The sequence below is a fragment of the Cebus imitator genome, unplaced genomic scaffold (genome assembly GCF_001604975.1).
Source record: "Cebus imitator isolate Cc_AM_T3 unplaced genomic scaffold, Cebus_imitator-1.0 Scaffold380, whole genome shotgun sequence".
Taxonomy (NCBI): domain Eukaryota; kingdom Metazoa; phylum Chordata; class Mammalia; order Primates; family Cebidae; genus Cebus; species Cebus imitator.
In genome coordinates, this window is record NW_016107695.1 from 1,677,193 (window position 1) to 1,694,616 (window position 17,424).

Sequence of the window (17,424 nt, forward strand, 5' to 3'; positions counted from 1 at the left end):
CTGCTGGTCTGGTGGGGGTCAGAGGTCCCATCCACGTTCCTGAGGGCGCTCTGCAATAAAACCAGGTGTATGGAGTCCACATCAAATCTGTTCATTTCCGTGCACATATGCATTATAAAGCAATGACAAGAAACACATTTTTAGGGAGGAAAGCTCGTTGCTGTGTTCAATCCGGCTGCTTCTTTCCCTCTGCCAGGGAGCTGGGCTGCCTCTTTCTGGCTGGGCCTCGCTGGACTTGCTGAGCACGGGTTCCAAAGCACAGTCCCTGCAGCCCCTGCAGCCCCTGCGCCAGGTGCCTGTGGCTGGGAGACACGCACAGAACCACCAGCAGCTTTGCGTCGCCTCCTTTAAACAAGAAGAAACACATGCAAGCTGGAAAAAAGAGCAGCATCTTGAAGTGCCCAAATGCTAGCGACCGGGGCCTGGGACGGGCGGCTGCAGAGAGTGGCCACCTGGTGCCGGAGCAGGAAAGTGGCTGCATCTAGCCAGCTCCTGGGACTCCGGGTCCAGGTAGGTCAGCTGCTGATCACTAGTACCCTTCACCTAGGGAAGCCGCAGGCCTTCTCCTCTCCCTCCTGTGTCCCGGGAATTACAGGGGTGAAAAGTCAGCCGGACAGTGAGTCTGACAGTCACCCTGAGGCGTGCTCTCGGCCCCCCAGGGCTGCTCTTTCCAAACCTCCCTTGTGCCGATGCTGGCTGCTCGCGGCCCACAGCTCTGCAGCTCCCTCGGGCCCCACTGGCAGGAGTCATGATCCTGGGGCTTGTCCTCCTGAGGGAATTCTGTCTCTTCATGTTTTCAGGACCAGTAGCGAGGGTTAAGCAGTACAGATGGAAACCACAAACAACAGAGAGGGAAGGTAGGGCTAAGAGGGGCAGTGCAGACCCCGGAGGCTGGGGCCCAGGCTCCACGAGGGACCTGCTGGCTCTCGGGCGCTGTGTACCCCACGGTGCCGCTCTGAGCTCACAGGTGGGCTGCACACCCAGCCCAGGCCACCCGGTCTCTCTGTGGGGGCTATGAGCTTTGGAATCCAAGAGTGCCACATGGTCTCTTAGAGGCAGAATCTAAACATGTGACCCAGTGAACAGCCCCACTATTCACCATGTGGAGGAAGCCAGTTGGCCATGACAGGGGAAACGTCCTACAATGAGAGACAGGGAGAGTGCCTGGAACATTCTGGCCCCCTGAGTCCCAAGCACCAGCAGCCCCTCCACAGCCTCCCAGGGCGTCCCTTCCAGGAAAGAGGAGCCCCCACACTGGTGGCCACGTGCCCCTGCCACCCCTGCCATCCTGCCGTGGCCTTTCTCCGGGCAGGGTCTGCAGGGCCCAGGGCCGCCTCTGGGGGCCTCTGCCTGGACCCTCAGCATCAGGAAGCCCGGCCCCAGCAGAGGCCACTTTGCGGCCGTGATGCTTCCTCGGGTGGGTCCTCCCTTCCAACCGGTCCAGAGTCTGAGTGGGGGAAGGGGCACTAACTGAGCTCCCCCAAACCACCAAGCCCAGATCTGGCCACAGCTGGGTGTCTCCCCCCAGGGGCTGCCTGCGCCCCACCTGGCATCGGCGCTTCATCTGCTGCATCCGGGCTCTGGCACCTGCCCCCAAAAGACCGGAGGAACTGGCGGCCCGAGCAGGCCCACCCGGCTGGAGGGCCCCAGGCCACGTGCGCAGCAGCAGCCTGGAGATCCTCAGTCACCCTGGGGGACCCCCCTGGTGAAGAGAGAGGCCAGAGCTGCCACCCTTGAGACACTGACCCCCCACCGTGAGGCAAGTCACACACAGACCGAACAAGCAGGCAACCAGACTGAGGCATGACGGCGCAGGAGAATAGCCACCCATGCCGTGGGAGGAGAGGGGATGGGAGGAGCAGTGGGGCATGAGTGGCCCTCGAGGACACGCAGGTTGGACGTGTGTGCATGTGTCCTGGGGTACAGGGTCCCCATCCTGGGGCATTTCGGGGTAAGCATTACGGAGGCAGTCCTGAAGGAGGTGGGTGGGTCTGCTCTTCTGGTTTGGGACATGGCCGAGGCGCTCCGACAAGGTCCCCAGGACGTCTGCCAGGAGTGCAAGACTGCGGTTGATGCACGCTGTCTCCCTCAGGGCCGCCCCGGTGGCCCCGGACACACCTGGAACAGGACAGGGACTATCATGCACCATCACCATTTGCACTAAGAAGGGACGCAGGAAAAGCAAAACCAGCTCCTTGGCAGGAGCGGCTTTTGGGCAGGTAGAGGGAGGGGAGGCCTGTGGACGGGACGGGACAGGTGCTAGAGCAAAGGCCCTTCAAGGCCCTGCTCGCGGCTCAAAGCAAGCTCCTGCTGGGAACTCTGTTTTCTCTTCCCAGAGGGCCAGTGTGAGGAACAGGACTCCTGGGTTGCCGGGCTAGGAGAACCAATCCCTGAGAATGTGACGGGGATTTGGAACTCCTCTGCGGAGGGGAACTGCCCCGCTTGCCCGGAGCTTCCCAGGCAGCCTGTGGCAGACCCGGCTCCTCCGGATCGCCGGCTTCTGCAGTGCCTGTGTCCACCCCTGGGAAACACCTGCAGCCCCTGCTCACTGACGCACTGGCTGCTGGCCAAGTCCACAAGCTGCAGTCAGGCCTGCACCTGCTCCATGCACTCTGCAGGGCCTCCAGGAAGCAGCTGTGCAGCCCGGAGAGAAGCACTGTGGCTCCTTCCTGCCCGTCCTGCCTCTGTTTGTTCCCTGGGGAGGGTGGCACTGCAGGTTCGGTCTGCTGCAAGGGGAGTGACAAGGAGGGAAACTGTGGCACAAAGCCATGAAGCTGTGCTTTGCCTCCGTCAGGGCCCTGAAGCTTCTGAACTGCACCCTCCCGCCCACGGTCCCACCCAGCAAGAAGCAGGATCTCAGCCGGGTGTGGTGGCTCATGCCTATAGTCCCAGCACTTTGGGAGGCCAAGGCGGGTAGATCATTTGAGGTCAGGAGTTCGAGACCAGCCTGGCCAACATGGTAAAACCCTCTCTTGGCTGTAATCGCAGCTACTCGGGAGACTGAGGCAGGAGAATAGCTTGAACCTGGAAAGTGGAAGTTGCAGTGAGCCAAGATCACACCACTGCAGCCCAGCCCGGGCAACAGAGCAAGACACCATCTCAAAAAATAAATAAATAAATAAATAAAAAAGAAGCGGGATTTCAGCAGAGGGCAGGGGATAGTGGCTTCTCCGGGGGACAATACGACAGGTTAGAAAGCCACTCTCTTCACTGTGGAAGGTTGAACTAATGCTTAAGTGGCCCAAGGAAAATCAATAATGCTGCTTAGAAAGACCTGGTAATTACGTTAATTAAATCCCACTCAGAAAATCTATGAGCCCTTTTAGAAAGAAATTCTACACTGTTTGACGATCTTCCACAAAAATCCTAGTAAAAGGATCTTCATTTTAATGCAAATGCCTTTGTAGTGTGTTATTCCAAAACAAGCTTCTTAGATTTTTTTTAAGAAAGCAAAATAACATTTATTCACTGTGCCAAATAGAAAATACCATTTTTTTAAAAGGGTGTGAAATCCAGTCTTACACCCCCACCACCAGCAGCCACGCCACCATGGTATCGGGGTGTTTTCGGTAGAGATTGTTGGTGCTCCCTAAACATCACATGCCTGTGCCTTGCCAGCCCCCTGCAGGTCCAAGGCCCTGTGCCCAGCTGTGGCCCGCTCTGGGCACCTCCTGTCAGCTCTCCTGTCACTTCTCCTTCCCTTGCTGGAGCAACCTTGGAGGCCCCATGTTTCAAGTGCCACGCTGGAAAGAAGGATGGGGAATGTTCAGCCACACTGGCCCTTGGCACGAGTGAGAAATGACCTTTCCCAAGTCAACCCACTGAGACCAGGTTTCGCTGGGACTACAGTCCCACATTCGGGCCCCAGACTGTGGCTCTCCAGGTGTGGTCCCCCCCGGAGCCGTGGCTCTCCAGGTGTGGTCCCCCCCGGAGCTGTGGCCCTCCAGGTGTAGTCCCCAGACCCGAGGCTCTCCAACTGTGGTCCGGAGGACCAGGCTCTCCAGGTGTGGTACCCAAAGCCCTGGCTCTCCAAGTGTGGCCCCCAGAGCTGTGGCTTTCCAGGTGTAGTTCCCCAGGCCTGTGGCTCTCCAGATGTGGTCCCCAGACCCATGGATCCCCAGATGTGGTCCCAGGAACCACGGCTCTCCAGGTGTGGTTCCCCAGACCAGTGGCTCTCCAGGTGGGGTCCCAGACCCGTGGCTCTCCAGGTGTGGTTCCCAGAGCCATGCCCTTGCGGAAACACACATTTCTGGCCCAGTCCCAGCCCTGCTGAGCCTGAGCATGGGTGGTGTGTGGTGTCTGCTATTAGGTCCCACCATCCTGCAGAGGACTGAATGCAGCTCCAGTCTGAGAGCCGCAGCCCGGACTCCACAGGCCTTCACAGTGTGTGCTCTTTCCGTGACATAACTGGAACCATCTGATCTGCTACATAGTTTGTAGCTTTGGTTTTAAACTGAAATCACTCTCATTGTTTCTTCTATGACAAATGCATGTACTCCAAGGCGTATGCATGCCCTGCTTTTCTTTCTGCATTATATTTTATTTAGCAGAATATTTCCCTCCCTCCAACCCTCAGTTTTTCTGCTCAGCCTAGGATCCCAGTGGCCTTTTGGGTCTGGGCTTCCAATTGTGAAAAGTTGTGGCTGCTATTCCCATCCTGGCTTCCAGGAGAGGTCTTGGGTGCTGCAGCCATGCTGATTTTTCTTTTTTCTTCTTCTTTTTTCTTTTGGGGACACAGTTTTTGCTCTGTTGCCCAGGCTGGAGTGCAATGGCGCAAATCTCAGCTCACTGAAACCTCTGCCTCCTGGGTTTAAGCGATTCTCCTGCCTCAGCTTCCCGAGTAGCTGGGATTATAGGCATGCACCACCACACTCAGCTAATTTTTGTATTTTTATTAGAGACAGGGTTTCACCATGTTGGCCAGGCTGGTCTTGAACTCTTGACCTCAGGTGATCCACCTGCCTCAGCATCCCAATGTACCAGGATTACAGGCGTGAGCCACTGCCCCCGGCCTGATGTTTTTCTTCGTAAGTGGGTTTTTCTATTACTTGCCGCTGCCCAAGCACAGATGGTGACTTACCAGTGCTGTCAGAGCAGGTGACTATGGTGAGAGTCATTGTAATTATCAGGTGAGACCGGGAAGAATCCACGTGCACCAGGGTGGGGTGCTTCACCCTGAGCTGCGGACCTCCACGAACGAGCTCCATCAGTCTCGAGGTGCTGCCAACCACCCTCCAGATGAGTGGAGAACACAGTGCAGGTGGAGAACACTGTGCAGGTGCCCCCCTGACCCAAGGCGACTTCTGGTCCTCCTCGGCTCAGGGAAGCGTCTCACATGAGCCACACACACTGACAGGGGCTAAAGCCAGCCTTGGGCACAATAAAACAGCAAACTTTTTCCTTTAGAGGCCTAACCAGCCTGTTACATCTGTAATTGCTTACCCTGAAATAATGGACTGTTTTGGAACAAAATCAGAGGTTGCTACCCTTTCCAACGTCAACTATTCCTTCATTATAGCTTCCAGGAACAATGTTTTCAAAAATATTTTGTGTATCAAATCTGATTTACAAAATAAAGGTTTAGCCCGTTTCCCCATGGAAGGAGATGAACTAAGCCTGCTGATCAGAGCTCCTTTTTTTCTTATCTTTTTAGGTGGAGTCTTGCTCTGTCTCCAGGCTGGAGTGCAGTGGCGCGATCTCGGCTCACTGCAACCTCAGTCTGCCAGTTTCAAGTGATTCTTCTGCCTCAGCCTTCCAAGTAGCTGGGACTACAGGTGCATGCCACCACGCTCAGCTAATTTTTGTATTTTTGGTAGAGACAATGTTTCACCAGGTTGGCCAGGATGGTCTCCATCTCTTGATCTCGTGATCTGCCCACTTCGGCCTCCCAAAGTGCTGGGATTACAGGCGTGAGCCACTGCGCCTGGCCAATCAGAGCTCTTAATCAGCAGGAGATAACATTTCCACCCCAGTCTGCCAGTCAAAGGCTCAAAGTTTGAGTGACTTTGTGTAACAGTATAAGCATTTCATGGATGACTTCCTTCAGCTCTGTGAAATATCCAGCGTGGCCGGCAGGCCCTCCCCTTGCTGCCTCGGGCCGAGGATGGACGCCTGTGCAGGCCCTCACTCGTGGGGAGAGTTTCCTCTGTCACCTCCAAGCTGCATCCCCACTGGGGCAAACCCAGCACATGTGTGTGGATTTTAAAATAGGCAACTTTGAGGAAAATACTTAATATGGGGATCCGCACCTTTACAAGAGGATTCATTATCATATTCTAGAAAATACTGATATTTACAAATGCAAAGGAGCTCATCTCTCCTAGCCTGAGTGGTGTGGCAAGTTCTTTCACTTCCACAAGCCTGCTTCCTCATCTGTGAGATGGCATGACACCCATCTGATAGGCTCTTATGAAGATTTTTTTTAACATACATTTGTTTGTGGCCGGGTGCGGTGGCTCATGCAGTAATTCCAGCACTTCGGGAGGCCAAGGCAGGCGGATCACGTGAGGTCGGGAGTTGAAGACTAGCCTAACCAATATGAAGAAACCCTGTCTCTACTAAAAACACACGATTAGTCAGACATGGTGGTGCATGCCTGTAATCCCAGCTACTCAGGAGGCTGAGGCAGGAGAATTGCTTTAACCCAGGAGGCAGAGGTGGTAGTGTGCCAAGATCTCACCATTGCACTCCAGCCGGGGCAGTAAGAGCAAAACTCTGTCTCAAAAAACAAACAAACAAAAAACACAAACAAACCAAAAAAGATACATTTGTTTGTTTAGTTTAATTTTGATTGTAAAAAATAAAGCCTATAATCCCAGCACTTTGGGAGGCCGAGGCGGGTGGATCACGAGGTCAAGAGATCGAGACCATCCTGGTCAACATGGTGAAACCCCGTCTCTACTAAAAATACAAAAAATCAGCTGGGCATGGTGGCGCGTGCCTGTAATCCCAGCTACTCAGGAGGCTGGGGCAGGAGAATTGCCTGAACCCTGGAGGCGGAGGTTGCGGTGAGCCGAGATCGCGCCATTGCACTCCAGCCTGGGTAACAAGAGCGAAGCTCCGTCTCAAAAAAATATATATATATTTTTTCTGTTTGTTTTACTTTTATCTCTAACAGCTTTAAGATATTAATGACATATGAGAACTGTATCTATTTAAGGTATACACCTTGATATTTTGCTATATATATACATTGTGAAATGATCACCCATTCCAGCTAATTAACATATGTCACCCCGACACAGCCACCTTTAAAGAAAGATCATTCCTGCAGCAAATTGAGACAAAGCATGAAAACATGTAAGGAACCATTCACTGACAGGGAGCACTGATGGGGCCACCACACTGATTCTACTCAGGACCTTCGGGCGTGGGGAGCTCATGGAGAGATGTGCAGCCTCCTGACGATGAGGCAGGTGCCGTTCCCGGTCAGAGGCCAGCAGCACGACCTCTATCCGGCCATCCTTGGCTGTCATCACCTCACGCTTGACCCCTGACACAGCTACAACGCTGTCTTTGGCCAGAAGGTCAAAAACATCATTATTATAAACTTCCACGATGGAGACTCCAACCTTTGGGATTCTTGAGGGATTTTCCAAAATAAGCCTGGAGGGAAACACACAGGGAAACTTACAGAAAGTCTCACAGAGTGATTTTCAGTGCAAGCCAATCACAGCCCCACACGCCCTAGAGGATGCTTAGTAAAATGCTGGGGTCTGAGCAGGAGGCTGCATGTCACTCACCCCAAGATCACCTGGGGAGAGGGGTGTGCTATGTAGGTTGTAGGGTGAATATGTGTCTTGGGAACAGTGATTTTATCAGAGTTATATTTAAACCAGCGCCTTTGCAAACAGTACACTGAAGACCCACAGAGACTCAAGGCAAGCTGCAGAGACATTTGGGCCTCTAGCACTTCCCAGTGATGGGGTTTGTTTATTTTAAAACGTTTTCCACTTCAGGGAAGCTTGAGTCCAGAGTTCTTTATTCCAATTCCACTTGTGCCTTCCACCTGAGACCCTCCTGCGAGACCCATAAAACCAACTCAGGCTCTTTAAAAAGCAGCTGCACATCTTACTTTGCTCCATGTTTTAAAGAACTACATGCTGACCGCAGGAATGTTTTTAAATAAAGATACTACACTTAGAGAGAGAGAAATAAAACCATAATCCCACAACAAGAAAAAGCTGAGCGCTGGCCCTGGACTCCCTCCCTTCCCTCTCTCCTCCCACGGGCTTTCTGGTTTGTCTCTTTGACAAAACACCCCTCCCGACCTTGTCAGCAAGGAACAAAGGCCTCTTTCGGTCTGCTGGAGGTGACCACCTCTCTACCACCTGCACAGCGGAGGCCATCCGACAGTGAGTCCTGCGCTCTTCCTGTTCCTAAGGCTATTCTGAGAATGCCAAGTGGACCCAGGGAAAAGCGAGCAGGGAGATTTCCCACCCAGGTGCTGCCAGGCTGAGCTTTTCATCCAGATCTAGAGGGGTTTTGTCTTCGAATGATAAACAGTAAAGAAAACACGAAGACTAAAATGAAAGAGAAAGTAAGTTAAACCCTCAGGTAAAAATCATGACTGGCAAAGCGTCAAGATTTGTATTTCACAGGCTCAGCACTGGGGTTGCTGAGAACATTCTAAGAAGAGCGTGTGCAACAGTGAAAAATGAAGTTAACTAAGCTAGAGATTTTATTTTACTTTTTATTTATTTGTTTATTTTTGAGTCTCGCTCTGTCACCCAGGCTGGGATGCAATGGTGTGATCTCGGCTCACTGCAACCTCTGCCTCCCAGGTTCAATTGATTCTCCTGCCTCAGCTTCCTGAGTAGCTGGGATTACAGGCGTGTGCTACCAAGCCTTGCTAATTCTTGTATTTTCAGTAGAGACAGGGTTTTGCCATGTTGGCCAGGCTGGTCTCGAACTCCTGACCTCAGGTGATCCACCTGCCTAAGCCTCCTAAAGTTCTGGGATTACAGGTGTGAGCCACCGTGCCGGGCCTAAGCGGAGATTTTACGTTCCCATCCTCTCCACACATTAGGCAAAATGCACCACAGACCCAGAAACTGAACCTCAGCACTTGGGCCCACCCTTTCATGTGACAGTTTGTCTCTTTGAGTGTCACAAAACCTAAGTTAGAAATTTCTCAGCTATGTAATACCGAGGAGTTAATTCAAAAGGTTCCCCACCAATAAGTACTGGGCTGCTGAGTAGATTCTAGGGACAATGGTGAAAACTGCAAGCTTCAGTCTTAGCCTTGAAGAAGCAAAGCGCTCAGCAGGTGAGGCACGCACGCACGGGACTCCAGGTTGTGCGAGAAACGTGTGATGCAAACGCACATGGCTCCCCTGACTTCCGGGGAGGGGAGTGAGGGGGGCGGGGCCGTACGTTGCCTCCATCCCCTGCTCCTGTGCATTTCCTGCTGGGTCATAATTACCACTCTAGACCACTTTTTAAGAGCATAAAATTGATCACATGCACCTTTGGGTCCCCAGTGCCTTTCCCGGTGCATGGCAGACGGAGGAACATCGCTCACTCCTGTGGGTGACGATGGCAGTGGAGACCAGTCAGTTAGGGCGTGGTGTCAACACCCAGGTGTAGACGGAAGGAGATGGGAGTGCAGAGCCAAGCAGCCCAGGCAGCGGCACCGCAGGAAATGCCTCCTCTGCTGACTTCAGCAACCTAAGAGCAGTCGTTTTCAGGGTGAAGGGCTCCTGACAACACTGATGTCACTGTAGTTTTGTATGATCTTCGGCACAGGCCGTTTGCGCTTTGATTCACAAACACCCCAGCTCACCCCTGGCCCCGGCCCAGCTCACCCCTCTCTGGGTCTCATGCGGGTCCACGTCTGCCCCAATTCTCATTTCTGCAAACGATGAAAGTGAGGTTTCGGGAAGTCAGGGCCTTGCCCAGGGCCACTCACTTGGAAGAGCAGAGATAGACTCAGACAGAGGAATTCCAGCACCACAAATCACTGTGCCATGGTGGGAGGCGCTCAGCACCACGACTCGGAATAGCAAAACGGAAAAACCATTTCAGAAATGAGGCACTGAAACACTGGCCCATAATGCCACTGGCCAATTGGTAATGCTGATGAGAGGCCTAGCTGCCCGCGCATTGATAATGCTGATGAGCCGTTTCTGGAGAGGCCCAGCCGCCTGGCCCGTTGCTAATGCTGATGAGCCGTTTCTGGAGAGGCCCAGCCGCCTGGCCCGTTGCTAATGCTGATGAGCCGTTTCTGGAGAGGCCCAGCCGCCTGGCCCGTCGGTAATGCTGATGAGCCGTTTCTGGAGAGGCCCAGCCGCCTGGCCCGTCGGTAATGCTGATGAGCCATTTCTGGAGAGGCCCAGCCGCCTGGCCCGTCGGTAATGCTGATGAGCCGTTCCTGGAGAGGCCCAGCTGCCTGGCCCCTTGGTAATGCTGATGAGCCGTTTCTGGAGAGGCCCAGCCGCCTGGCCCGTTGGTAATGCTGATGAGCTGTTCCTGGAGAGGCCCAGCCGCCTGGCCGTCTTCCTGATGGATCTTGCCTAGCATTTGCAGGCAGCTAACAGCCCTTCCCCATCTCAGCAGCCCTCTGCTGTCCTGGATGTGCTTCCTGGTAAAGTCTAGAGCCACATGGAAATGCAGCCACGGGATGTCAAGATGCCTGCTCTGATGGCCGTGCATCGTGTGTCTCTAAGCCCAGCTGAGGGTGAAACGACCTTGGAAGTACGCACGCAGCTCCCACCGGGAACATAAGGAAGCCAGCCTCTGGGACGCGCTGCCACGCCACATCTCCCCTCCCACCATGGTGTCCCCACTGTCACAGACAAAAAGAAACGCACTGGGGTGGGAGTTGGGGGACGTCTCTAAACTCCCACCATTCTCTCCCACTTCCTACCTCAGTTCCCAGCGCTCTTGCCTGAGGCTGTTTCTGGGCCCTCAGGAGTTTGCTTAGCAGAAGGAAGAATGACGCCTTGAATATTTAGTGACATGCGCCATCCATGCAAGCTGACTTTCTCCACTAATTTGGACAGCTGTCACGTTGTCAGTGTGGATGCTAAGTTTAGGGGCGCACGGAGCAGGGTCTCCTATATGTTGGGTGCGTGTGTGAGTGAGGGCAGCCGTGCAGGGCAGCCAGGGCCTCAGGGGAGGGGGACACCCTCGTCCAGGGAGAGCCTTTCTCCAGGATTCCCTCCTCCAGTCCCTGCTCTCCAGCATCTCTCCAAACGAGGCTGGGAAAGCCACCAGCAGCCGCAGCTCTGCCGTGTCCCGACGGGCTGACCCTCAGGCTCCCAGCTAATGGGGACCATCACCCCCTTGTGAAGATCCTTTCCCTGGGGAAGGGACCAGAGAAGAAATGGAAAGTGATGTCCCCAGCAGCAACCTGGCACTGCCCAGCATGTCTGTGACCCACACCGGGAGCCACAGGGTCGTGAAATTCTGAAACTGAATCAAACGCATGACGCAGTGCAGTACCCGAGACTGGGCCTTGGTTGCCTAAGTTAACAGCCCTTGGCTGTGTGTCTGCAGCGGGCTGTGTGTCCACAGTGGGCTGTGTCTGCAGCAGGCTGTGTCCGCAGCAGGCTGTGTCCATGGTCGCCTGTGTGTTCCACAGTGGGCTGTGTCCGCGGTGGGCTGTGTGTCTGCGGTGGGCTGTGTCCGCGGTGGGCTGTGTGTCCGCGGTGGGCTGTGTGTCCGTGGTGGGCCGTGTGTCCACGGTGGGCCGTGTCCGCGGTAGGCTGTGTGTCCGCGGTGGGCTATGTCTGCGGTGGGCTGTGTGTCCACGGTGGGCTGTGTTCTGAAGTGGGCTGTGTGTCCACGGTGGGCTGTGTCCGCGGTGGGCTGTGTGTCCGCAGTGGGCTGTGTGTCCGTGGTGGGCTGTGTCCGCGGTGGACTGTGTGTCCATGGTGGGCTGTGTGTCCATGGTGGGCTGTGTCCGCGGTGGGCTGTGTTCTGCGGTGGGCTGTGTTCTGCGGTGGGCTGTGTGTCTGCGGTGGGCTGTGTTCTGAAGTGGGCTGTGTGTCCACGGTGGGCTGTGTCTGTGGTGGGCTGTGTCCGCGGTGGGCTGTGTGTCCGTGGTGGTCTGTGTGTCCATGGTGGGCTGTGTCCGCGGTGGGCTGTGTGTCCGTGGTGGGCTGTGTGTCCACGGTGGGCTGTGTCCGCGGTGGGCTGTGTGTCCACGGTGGGCTGTGTCCGCGGTGGGCTGTGTGTCCACGGTGGGCTGTGTCCATGGTGGGCTGTCTGTCTGTGGTGGGCTGTGTCCATGGTGGGCTGTGTCCATGGCAGGCTGTGTCGCTGTGGCAGATGTTTCGCTCCACCAGCTCGCGCCCTGTGGAACGCAGATGTGGCCACACGACGCGTGAGCAGGACTGATGCGTGGCATTCCCCAGCGGGATGGGTACATGCGGGCATGTGGACCCCTCCCCCGAGAACGCAGAGGCCTGCGCTCCACATGGCCTTTTCACCGAAGGTCTGTTCCTACACACAGTCTCTCCCTCTGGGCCAGTGTCTCCTGGGCACAGGAGATGAGAACCAGAAACAGCGAGGTGCTGGCCAGCTTTGCTTCAGAAAGAATGAAGAGAGGCAAATTCACACATACATTGGTTTCTGTGCACAAATACTTAAAGAGTATTGATCTGAAGAGGCACTGAAATATTAGCTATTGCGGAAGCTCTCACATCTTGGTCCAGCCCTAGTTTTCAGATGTGAACGGGCCATTTGAGGACACACAAGAGACAAAAATCAAACCTTGGAGGGAGTGGGCACGAAGGGCCAGTCGGCTCCACCGCCAGCGTGCTGCTCCGAGGGGCTGGCCGCTCCGGGGACATGCCACCGAGAAAGCCGCCACCCTGCAGTGCAGGATGCACACACACGCGTGAGCGTGAACATCCTGCCACGTCTCCACCAAAGGCTGGAGGGCCCTGCCAGCCCGGGGAGGAGATCCTGAGGACATTCAGGCTTTCCTGCGCCTCTGGACTGCTGAGACGACCTTTTGCTCTTTTTCCTCTAGGACTAATTTTGTTGGTGAAACCATGACACTGGCAGTGGATCTCTTTCAGGAATGTGCTAACAGGTCTTGAGCCTCCTCACAGGCCATGTTGGCTGGACCCTAAAGACAAGTGGATGCGTAGACTCTTGATGGGGGTGGGGAAAGGCGACCGGAGGACAAGAATTTTCACTCTGTGCTTCCCATTTCAGGACAGAAAACCTCCATCTCCACCATCCCCAATCATCCCCCACCATCCCCCACTATCCTGCACCATCCCCCACCTTCCCCACCATCCCGCACCATCCTCCACCATCTCGGGATCTCTTTCAAGAAGTTTTGCCTTGGCCAGGCACAGTGGCTCACGCCTGTAATCCCAGCACTCTGGGAAGCCGACGTGGGTGGATCACCTGATGTCAGGAGTTCGAGACTAGCCTGGTCAACATGGTGAAACCCCATCTCTAATAAAAATACAAAAATTAGCCGGGTGTGGTGGTGTAAACCTATAATCCCAGCTACCCAGCTTGAACCCAGGAGGCGGAGGTTGCAGTGAGCCAAGATTGCGCCACTGCACTCCAGCCTGGGTGACAAAGCAAGACCTTGTCTCCAAAAAAATTGAAAAATAAAAAAGGTTTTGTCTTCATGATAGAATTTCAACATAATTTCATCACAGGAATTTGTAGCAATAATGCCCAGAAGTCTGGAAGTGCTTGGTAGTGTTGAATGTATCTGGGGAGATTATGGGGTTTGATCAATTTCTTCAAATGGCAATAATTTTTCCCACGTGATGACCAAGGTGCCGCCCACCTGGCTTCCGTGCCATAGTTCTCTGCCCCACTCATCACCGTCTGTGGTACCTGACGAGCTCCTCAGCCTCTCTGGGGATAATTCCTAAGTCCCCTGTGGGAGGAAAGGCAGGATAGGGTTATCGTCCGAATGGGATCCCAGCATGGTGTAGGTCTTCCCGCTGCCTGTCTGTCCATACGTCATAACACAAACTTGGTACCTAAAATTCAGAGCAGATTCAGTCAGCAAGACACACCTGGGGCTGGTGCCAAGAAGATTCCAGGAAACATTGTTACTCGTACGAGAAATGCAGTAAGTTTCGTTTCCTATTCCCCTGTAACTCCATTTCTTATAAATTAGGCTTTCATTGAACTACAACTATTTTTTACATAATCCATTGGTGTTGCTATCCTGTGGTACAAGACCGGATTAAAGAGTGTTTGCACTGACACACGCAGCATGGGTCCTTCCATCCCGGTTTCTCCCAGGTGTTTTCACCTCCCTGTTCGAGGGCTCAGCGTTCACATGGGGATTCTGACCTTAGCAAGGCCCCACACCTACACCTTAACTTTCTTTTTCTTTTTCTTTTTTTGAGATAGAGTCTTGCTCTGTCACCCAGGCTGGAGTGCAGTGGTGATCTCGGCTCAGTGCAACCTCTGCCTCCCTCCTGAGTAGCTGGGATCACAGGCGTGCACCACCACAAACAGCTATTTTTTGTATTATTAGTAGAGATGGTGTTTCACCATGCTGGCCAGGCTGGTCTGGAACTCCTGACCTCAAGTGATCTGCCTGCCTCAGCCTCCCAAAGCTCTGGGATTCCAGGCGTGAACCACATTCAGGAATGTGCTAACGGGCGAATGGCTTCACTGTAACTTTCAATGCAGCATCAGAGCTGCCCAATGCAAGTGCATGTCCCTAAAATCGCAGGTACCATATGGTGTGGTGGGTCCACATGGCGTGATGCTAGGTGGGCTGGCGCCTCAGAGCAGGATGTCCAGCCCTGACCACCCGTCCAACTCACCTGGGGAGATGAAGCAGGTCGTACACTCAGAAATTCTGACTGAACTGGTCAGCTGTGACTCCGACTTCAGCACGTGCGGATTGGCGGCGGACACGAAAACCTCCAAGTCCCTTCCCATAACGAAGCACAAAACTATTTTTTGTATGAAAACATATACAAAAATGGCTCGTGCTTATAATCCCAGCACTTCAGGAGGATAAAGTAGGAGGATCCCTTGAGCCCAGGAGTTTGAGACCAGCCTGGGCAACATAGTGGGACCCCTATCTCTATATTAAAATAACATGTTACCATCTTAAGTATTACTATAGTTAATGATGTTAGTACTCAATTACTTATGTTAAAGGAAAATACTTTCAGAATATCAAAAGAAAATATGTAAACTTTTATCTCATTTAACATACATTATATATAGTAAGTGTGATTTATTACCACATGTTTAACGTGGTATACCCACCACAAGTCAAACAAATAAAGGCTGCTGTTTTGATAAAATAGTTACAAGACAGTGTCCTGACTGACATCTAAATCACCCCTAGAGCAGGACAGGAAAGCAGCAGAGGCCGGTCCTGGGCTGACCGTTTGAGTCGTAGCAATAAGAGCCTGGAAGCCTCACGCTCCCGCAAAGCTGATCAGGCCTCTCTGTTCCCAGCCCGGATTGTTCTTTCCAGAATTAAAAAATCTGAAGGCATTCATAACAAAACCCCACTACATCCCCTGTCTCTTCCAGCTTCCCTGAGTTCATTTATGTGCCTTTCTTAGTGTGGAGAATATCTTTGACGATAACAGATAAATGGGTTCTTCCAGGGGTCTTTCAAACCATTTAGGGATGTAGAGGGAAAGGAAACTTCCTGAGGAAGGAAGCTGTAAACCAAAAATAAAATCCTAAGGCCCCCAGACAGCTGTATGGGCTTCCTCCTCGACCAGAGCACTCAAATTTAACTCAGAGTCCGGCTGGGGCCATGATGGGAAGTGGGGACCGGACAGGCCTCATCACGCCTTCCTGCACTGACATCAACACTGGCCTGACGTCTGATAAGAAACACTGACCACCTGCTCTCGCCAAACCTGAAGGCTTCCTCTGCAAAGGAGAACTTTGGTCTCCACAATCCTTCGCCTTAACCAGAGGCCCTGAGCAATGCATTTCTTAAAGGAACTTGACTGACGTCTCACGTCTCCCTAAAACGTGTAAAACCGAGCTGCACCGGACCACCTTGGGTACATGTTCTCAGGGCCTCCCGAGGGCTGTGTCACAGGCCATGATCACTCATGTTTGGCTCAGAGTAAATCTCTCCCAACATTTTACAGAGTTTGACTCTTTTCACCGACAAGACTCGGGACTTAAAATAACTCCATCTGTTTCGTGTTATCCTGGAAAGGCAGCTCTGGCAGTGATCACTCTAACCACAATGTGCTTTTTATTTCAGGAATATGCTTACTTAAAAGATGCCTACTTAAACAGAGACTACCCTATCATTTTCAAACACATTTTTTCAGTTGGGTATAAAGTTCCAGCCTCTGGGGGAAGAGTTGAAGCAGCTTTATCCTGATTGTGGGCGCGGCCCCGCCAGTGTGCACGCAGTCGGACACAGCAGCTTCCTGAGTTGACCCTACTCGTCGGATCACATGCCTTTGGGGTGCACAGCACACTGTATAATTAGGGTGTCTAGTTTCTTAAGCATGGCTGTGCAGAAGCCTTTGCTGGACAAATTTCGAGTCAAGTTAGTCTTCGTCAGGAACTTTATGGAGACTCCGCCACAAAACCGAGACCCTTCCAAAGGCCCAGGAGAAGGAAGTCTTGGCTTAAGGTATCTCCATGAAGTAAAAAAATTCATCATCCCTGAATTACGACCCACTGCCTTTGACGTCAGTAGTTGTGTATTGCAAGAACAGAAAGCAGATTCCCAAAGGGAAAAGTCCCTAGGTCTGATGTTAACATTCTTATAGATTTTATTAAAATTCTGAAATGTAAAAGAATCCCAGAGAGAATGGCAGCTGCTATCAGAGCTGAAGCCCACATGCAACGTAACTAAGGTGGAGTCTGGAATCCCAGGTAGATATACTCAGTTAACAAGCATTCTCCAACTCACTCTCGCCCCTTTTCCTAAGGTGCGGAAATAGTCTCCACGGATGCACGCGGCGTCCACGATGGGTTACCGTGGGTGTGCTCTGCAGTCCTGTAAAATGCTCAGACTCTAACACTACCTTCTCACTCCACACAATGAAGCCTATTTATATTTAAATGTGACTATGATGACTGGCCTTAACAATATTTTAACTCACCCATCCAAGAGCAGTATTTGAACTCACCCATCCAAGAGAGACACGAGTAGGGGGCATACATCTCCAAAGACCGCGCTCTGAGATGCTGCTGGACCATAAACCCTGAGAGACCAAGTGAAAATTCTGCACTAATAGAAGACGCAGAAAGCGACCCTACAGGCGGCTCAGAAACCCGGGAACTCAGTGCCCGGTGTACCTCCCACCCCCAACACCATCAAGATTCTTCAGCAAAAGATTAACTTGTGTTATTTTTCAACATAACAGAGGTTAAGAAAGAGTAAAGATACTGCTTTCTGCTATAAAAATATAATAAGCATAAACAAAGTGACAAGTGCTTGCAAGGGAGGGAAGGAGGGAGGGAGGGAAGGGAGGGGAAAGAAAA

The 17,424-nt window shown here is 52.9% G+C and overlaps 1 protein-coding gene across 1 annotated transcript in view; it reads right to left on the reverse strand.

Annotated features, from left to right (window-relative positions):
* Positions 1 to 166: 166 nt before the first annotated feature.
* KIF25 (kinesin family member 25) overlaps positions 167 to 17,424 on the reverse strand; it is a 17,994-nt gene continuing 736 nt past the window's right edge. Inside the window, 8 exon segments of the mRNA XM_037731069.1 lie at positions 167 to 345; positions 1,963 to 2,118; positions 2,550 to 2,726; positions 5,081 to 5,232; positions 7,429 to 7,605; positions 13,813 to 13,855; positions 13,858 to 13,961; positions 17,070 to 17,144. Of these exon segments, the coding sequence (XP_037586997.1) occupies positions 167 to 345; positions 1,963 to 2,118; positions 2,550 to 2,726; positions 5,081 to 5,232; positions 7,429 to 7,605; positions 13,813 to 13,855; positions 13,858 to 13,961; positions 17,070 to 17,144 (1,063 nt within the window).